Source organism: Chinchilla lanigera, unplaced genomic scaffold, assembly GCF_000276665.1.
Source record: "Chinchilla lanigera isolate Chin_1 unplaced genomic scaffold, ChiLan1.0 scaffold00081, whole genome shotgun sequence".
Lineage (NCBI taxonomy): Eukaryota > Metazoa > Chordata > Mammalia > Rodentia > Chinchillidae > Chinchilla > Chinchilla lanigera.
In genome coordinates, this window is record NW_004955482.1 from 5494614 (window position 1) to 5501636 (window position 7023).

General features: G+C 55.2%; 1 protein-coding gene across 1 annotated transcript in view; it reads right to left on the reverse strand.

Moving 5' to 3' along the window:
- The window catches only part of Setd8 (SET domain containing (lysine methyltransferase) 8), a gene marked incomplete at its 5' end in the record, with an annotated part of 12614 nt that extends 6463 nt beyond the window's left edge, over positions 1 to 6151 (reverse strand). Inside the window, 3 exon segments of the mRNA XM_013503555.1 lie at positions 2476 to 2563; positions 2928 to 3147; positions 5995 to 6151. Of these exon segments, the coding sequence (XP_013359009.1) occupies positions 2476 to 2563; positions 2928 to 3147; positions 5995 to 6151 (465 nt within the window).
- Between the last annotated feature and the right edge of the window lie 872 nt (positions 6152 to 7023).

A 7023-nucleotide genomic window follows, 5' to 3' on the forward strand; every position in this document is an offset into this window, starting at 1 on the left:
GGAGAAAATCCAGTCCGCCAGGTTTTGCTGACCCAGACCCTGCCCCCGGGGCATTTGCAAGGCTGTCTCCCCCACCTCACCTCGTGTGCCTTTCCCCCTCACGGCTGCCTGGCTCACTTCCTCTTCCTTCAGGGCTCTGCTCCAAATGCACTTTGTCAGAGAAACTCCCGTGACTACCAGGCTCAAGAAGCCTCAGCCCTGCCGCTGCACCTCACTGCTGGATCCCAGTGAACTGACGGGGAGCGCTGGGCCTGAGCGCATGTCCTGTGGACTCCCCAGCTAGGACAGGGGCCAAGGTGGCCTGACCAGCGCCTCCCGCCCGTGCATGATTCATCGTGAACGGCAGGCAGGGGAGGAAGGCGGGAGTGCAGGCTGAGAGCTTGCAGTCAGCCACAGCGCCGAGGGTACTCTGGGAGTCCTGTGGAAGATTCTGGCAGCAGCCAGCGGCCTCTGGGAAGTTGGCATGGGGGCTGCAAGGCCTGGTGGGGGTGGCGGGGTAAGGAGGGCTTGGGAGCAGACGGGATGAAGGCCACAGCCCCCATGGCTCCTGATGGCCCAAAGTAGGATCAGCAGAGGCCCCACCAGTCAGGCCCAGGGTGGGTGGGGGGTGAGGAAGCAGCTCCTAGCCCAGGTGGAGGCCACCCTGCCCCGGGTGGTGGCCACAGTACAGTGTCTAGGGCCCAGGGAAACTTTCCAGGCCCATCTGTTTGTATTTATTTATTTATTCAGTTTGGGTTTTTTGAGGCAGGATCTCATTACGTAGTCCAGGCTGGCCTTGAACTCACTGTGCAGTACAGGCTGGGCGCAAACTCCCAGTCCCGGCCGGCCTGTGCAGTCTCGAAGGCCAGACCCCACCTCCCAGTCTACCTGCACCGTGCACCCACCTGCCCCACCCGACCTGCCTTGGCACGTCTCATCTCGGCTTCGCTCCTGCCCAGCCTCTCGGTGCCCTCCCCACCCAGACCCCAGACGCGGCCAAGCTCCTGCTGGCCCAGGAGGACAGTGGCATCAGGACACGCTCAGCCTGGGCTGAGGCCCAGCTGCCGCACGCTCGGGCGTTCTCTGTAGCCAGAGAACCCACACCCCGCCAGTGCCAGTCACAGCATCCTGGCCGGCAGGCGAGCGCCAGGCCCACTGCCAGCACGAACAGTGAGGGGCACCGTGTAGCTTCTGCTCTAGGCTGGCTCTGGGTCAGGTCCACGGCAAGCTGCCGCTGCTGCAGCCCAGGCTTTGGGAACACAAGCGTCTACATGGTTCCCTTCCAGCTCCTCTGCTCCACTCCAAGCAGACCCACAGCACACCCCACTTCTCTCCCAGGCACAGAAGCTGGCTCCGTTAGCAGGGCAAACTGGCCGGCCCTACCCCAGAGCCCCCAGCACACCCTGCGCAGACTGGGAGGAGCCCTGGCCACGGCCCGGTGCCGCCTCTCGCTCTGCAGTGCCGCCTGGGGTGACCTCACACAGCCTCCTGTGCCACTGCTGCAGGGCGTTTTCTAACAGCTCACGCTTGGCCGAAAGACACTGCCTTTGTCCTGAAACAGAGCCAAGGCTGCTGGTGGGGGGGTGAGGGCTGTCGCTCTCCTTTTTAAATAAAGCACCGCCAAGTAAGAGAAAAGGAGAGTGCATGCTGGATCTCTTTAACACAAACAGATGAGATGTTCAAACTGCCCAGGCCAGGTCGGAGATGGGGAACGGGAGGGCACATCGGCCACACCTGCCTAGGCTCCAGGACAGACAGGGATAACCACACCCAACTGCACCTCACTGCGTCAAACACGCATCCCAGCCCTCCGCCTGCGTCTCCACAGGTTCTGCAGGTTCCCAGGGGGTAGAAGGGGCTGACTGCAGGCTCAGGAGGTGACCACACTGGAAGGCTGGGGTGACAGTCACAGCTCCCTGGCCACTGCGTGCCAGGCCCCGTGCTACACGTCCTACGAGCATTAACCCTCACAATAGCCGTCCCGTTTCCAGACAGGAGAGCAGAGGCACAGAGGGTCAGGGACCCGCCTCAGCTCCTCCCACTGGCAAAGCTTCCGCCTCCTCCCACCCTGCACCACCACACGGAAACTTCCAGACTGCAGACTCGTCAGGGCTCAGCCTGGCCACTAAGTCCCAGGAAAGCCACTCTCCTGACAGCACCCTGCTTTCCGTGCCGTGGGCTACAGGCCACAAGGCTCCCTCACAGGAGTGTCACAGCCACGCCCCCACAGAGCAGGCCGCACAAGGTGGCACATGCCTCTAATCCCAGCACCCAGAAGGACTCCAAGTTCGATCCCAGCCTGAACAACTTAACAGACACTGTCTGAAAATACCAAATGGGCAAGGGACGTAGCCCAGGGTGAAGGCCTGCGGTTCAGTCCCCTCAGAGATCTGCCCCAAGGCTCAGGACACCAACAAGGCTCAGGACTGAATGCCCAGCGGGGCTGGGGCCGATCCCACCCTTCCGGGAGCTGGGCCGGAAACCACATGGCGCTACCTGCAACTCGGCTTTGCTCTTCCTCGAACTTCTCCGGACTGGGTAGAAGTCCGTGAGTTTGCGATTCTGTTGCGTTTTCCCTTGAGCTCTGGGGGTGAAGGGAAGAGAAGAAAACAGGCATCAGGACCGAAGCCACACGCACACCGGGAGGTACCCAGTTCCTTGGGGGCAGCACGTGGAGACCAAGCCACTTAAACACTGTGGTGCCCTGGGGCCTGCTGGCACCTGCTCACCTGGGCAAGGGGGCCCGAGAGACACGGGGGGGGGGTTAACTCCGGCATGTGCCACACCGAGATGCTGACAAGCAACGGCACAGGGTGGCGCTGGGTCTGAGCCTTTCACCATGACAGAGGCCATGAATACGGCCTTGGAGCCCTGAGGGCAGCTGGGGGGCTTCCAGGGCCCATCGGAGCCACCCAAGTTGGGGGAAGCTGGGCCTCGGGGGCACTTACTTTTTCCGAGGCGCCTGTTTGCCCTTGAGAGGCTTTTTCAGGGCTTGCTTGGCGATGGCTGCATTGGTAGAATCACAAGACGAGGTTGGAGTTTTTGGAGGTTCTGCTACTTCAGATTTTTGGTTTGGAAAAGGTGCCAGGGGACCCTTCCTGGCGTCTTTGAGCTTCTGTTCCTCGGACTTCACAGCGCTTCGTATGGCACTCCCAGCATTTCTTTTCTCTGCAGCAGAAAGTAGGAAGAAAAGAGAGGCTTACTCTCCACCCCGCCCCTCAACTGGGAGACCGGCAGCAGCGTCCTAAGACAGGCCTAGGAGAGAGGATCATGGGAGTGTCGGGCAGCAGTGCCCTGGTTCTACTGAGTCACTGTTCAGGGCTGTCACAGCGCAAGTGCTGGGTCTGAATCTTTCTGCAATGTGTGGTACTGGAGATGGAACCCAGGGCTGCTCTAATACTGGACTATGTTTCCACCCCATTTTATGTTTTATTTTGAGACAGGGCTTTGTTAAATTCCCCAGGCTAGGCTTGAACTTGGGATCCTCCTGCCTCAGCCTCCCAAGATTACAGGTGTAATTACCACACCAGGCCTCACTTCAGATCCTTATCCAGACAAGCTCCCCTTCTAACAAGGTTAAAGCTGGCGTTCACAACAGTTCTCTGTATAGTGCCCGGGCATTGTGATGCCACTGTAAATGCTATGACTGATAACTGTCTGGAGCGGAAGTACTGGAAGTACTGCCCAACTATTTGCTTTCTCCTCTTTTATTTTTTAAAACCATTTACTTTTTAAAATATGTAAATAACACACTACTGATAGGAATATAAAATGGCCCAGCCACTTTGCAAAAGTTTGGCAGTTCTTCAAAAACTTCAAAAACACAGGATTACCGTATGACCCAGCAATTCCACTCTTATGCATCTACTCAAGAGAATTAAAAACATCTGTCTGAACAAAAACCTGCACACGAATGTAGTGGCTTATTCTTAAAAACTGAAAAGTGCAAACAGGCCAAATGTGCATCAACGGATACATGGTTAAACAGAACGTGGGTTATCCACACAAGCAAACATGTTTCAGCCACAAAAAGGAACATGCCACTCATTAACACACTCCGTACATCATATTAAGTGCAAGAAGCCAGACACAAAAGCTGTATTGTGTGATTCATCTGTATGAAATGCCCCAACAAGCCAGGAATGGTGGTGCAGGCCTGTAATCCCAGCACTTGCGAGGTTGAGGCCGGAAGATAACCATGAGTTTGAGAGTCTGAGGCCAGCCTGGGCTACATACAGAGTTCAGGGCTAGCCTCAAAAAACAGAACAAAACAGGCTCCATTAAGTGAAGCTAGAGAAAGAGAAAGGAGTTTAATGGCTGCCGGGCTGTGAGGAAAAGGGAAAGTGCCCCCTTCATGAACTTTGATGTGTAATTTATAGCTCAATAAATAATAACAAATAATATATCAAAACATCCAGATCATCCACCACCTCTTAAGAGTTCTTAAGTGGACCAGGGGAAACTGAGGCCAGGTGTAACCAGAACACTACCCGGGAGGTAACGCTGTACCACAGCACAATGAGAGCCTCCAAACTACATCTGACCCCCAATTCTAATCACTGCCATTTCGTGACATTGTGAGCTAAATAAGTTAGCTTAAGGGCTGGGGATTTAGCTCAGCGGCACAGCGCCTGCCTGGCAAGCGCAAAGTCGTGAGTTTGATTTCCCGTACCGCATAAAAACAAACAAACAAAAAAAAAGCTTGTGTCCCCAGTTATCTTTGGGGACAATTTACATTTTCCCCCACTCCAAAATGATGTGTGGCTAGCCGGCCACCACACAGAGTAAGCTGTTCCCCAACGCTTGGGTGGCAGATACAGGACTGACCTAGGGCATGGTGCTGGCACCTGGGGAAAAAGCTGGGATCTGCTGCTCCTCACAAAGCCGTTCTGCGTCCTCACTGTAACTGATCGTCTAAAAAGCCTTGGGGGTGGGGGAGGGCTCGTTTCTCCTGACTTATAGATGAGCCAACTGAGATGCCCCAAAGAGCAGCAACCTGCCTCAGCCTCCTCCTCCCAACTGGCACAGTTAAGATTATGACTTAAAGGACTGGGGATTTAGCTTAGGGGCACAGTGCCTGCCTGGCAAGCAAGAGGTCGTGAGTTCGATTCCCAGTACCAGGAAAAAGAAAAAAAAAAAAAAAAAAAAAAAAGATTATGACTTATGTCATTCTGAGACCAACTGAAATAGCACCGCCCTGTGCCCTGGAGGGAATCACACTGAGGGCAGCCCCTGCCTTAGGACTGGGTGTCCTTACCTCTGTGTGTCAGATTTGAGCCCACAGCTTGTGCTACATCAGTGCCTGTGACACTTGCCCTAGTGAAAACAAAGCTTCCTCCTACGGGAGCTGCTGGGAGCCCAAGGCTCTGCCCCTGTCAGGCAGGTTTTAATTAGACGGGAGCATGGGGAACTTGGGGGAGCTTTGAAAGGAAATATTCAGATGAGAACAAGATCCTTAGAGGGTTCCATTTGTTTACTGTGCCAGAGAAAATTTTCTATAACCGCGTACTTTCTGCCTGAATTTTTTTCGGCACTGGGGGGTGGGATGGGCTTGGAGGGACGCCAGAGATCCAACTAGGGTCTCAGGCATGCCCAGCTCTGAATCTCATCACAGAATGTGCCACTTCACAGGGCAACACTGACGCTCATTCCAGCGGAAAGAAACTTCAGAAATAAAGTCAAAGCCCCCAATAAAAGGGAAAGAATCAGTTCCCTATGTTCACGCAGCCAGTGCTGCACTTTCAGCATTCAAAAGCCTCACCAACCGCAGGGCAGGCGTGTCAGTGTTGCAACTTGGCAAAGCCAAGCCTGAAGAACATGCTAACCTTATGAAAGCACAGAGAACCCGTCGGACAAACAGGGCACACGCCCTGCGACGGGCTACTCTTTGGCCTCTTTTTGCTCTAGTTTAGCAGCATGCCTCAAATCTCTCAAAGGTGATGGACGGCTGTATGTGTTCTGCAGGAGGAGAGGGGCTCCGGCGGGGGTCTGAGGGGCCCCCTGTCTGAGGCTTACCTTCTCGCTTCCTGTAGATCCCAGCTAATGGTTTCCCCTGGCATTTCACTTCATGATGTGCAACTGAGTTCTCTTCCTGAAGGGGGGAACGCATTCCAGAGCATTTGTTTGGGCTCATGTAGGAATAGATCTTTGACTGCCCGGCAAACACGTTCTCCTACAAAGACAAAAGCGCATTTTGAAAGAGGCTCAAAAAAGAATATCCAGAGCATTTAAAGGGATATGAGGAAACGAGAATATAAAAGACAAAATATAGACTACGTCGACATCATCTCTCAAGGACAAGACGGCGGGAGGATGCCAGCCGGTTCTCAGGGGAGCACTGGCAAGTTTATGATCCTTCAGGTCCAAGTCAAACACTTTTTAATCCCTGTGAGCTGTAATGCTTGTCACTGAGGGGACATCTGGCCAGCAGAAGAACCATCTGTGCCCGCAGCGAGAGAGGTTGGAATGACCCAGGAAAAACTGGGAATCTAAAGAGCTGGCTGGGTCAGCCTGAGTTAATTCCCCTGGCGGATCGGCAGCAACAACTAGCACAGAATCTGATTAATCACTGGCTCCTGAGGTCAGCTGGGAGGGCTTATCGGTACTGAGCCCTCCGGCTCTGGGATCACCAAGCCCAGGGGCCGCCCAGGACTGTGGTCAGAGGACTGCAGGGAAGCTTTTAAGGGCAGAGGCTAGGGCGGCCACTGTCCTGCAAGCTACGCCTTGCCTTTACTGGCAGTGGGCAGCCGCGGGCGGTACAGGTCACTACCGGTGCCTCTGAGCGTGGATCTGTCCCCGAGACAGCACTGGCCACCCCACCGAAGGAGAGCTTCCCCAGGAACGCTGCAGGGCCCTGCTGCCCGGCGAGCCATTAAACACCGAGCCAGCGACCCGGTGACCTCGCCGGGCAACGCTAGCGGGTCCCGCACACCCTGGGAAAGCTGCCATCTCCGGGGATGCTGGGTCTCCGGGAGCACAAACGCCATCAAGGCACAGTGAAACTTTTCCGAGGTCAAACACTGCCTGCCAGGGGCCTGGCGGAGC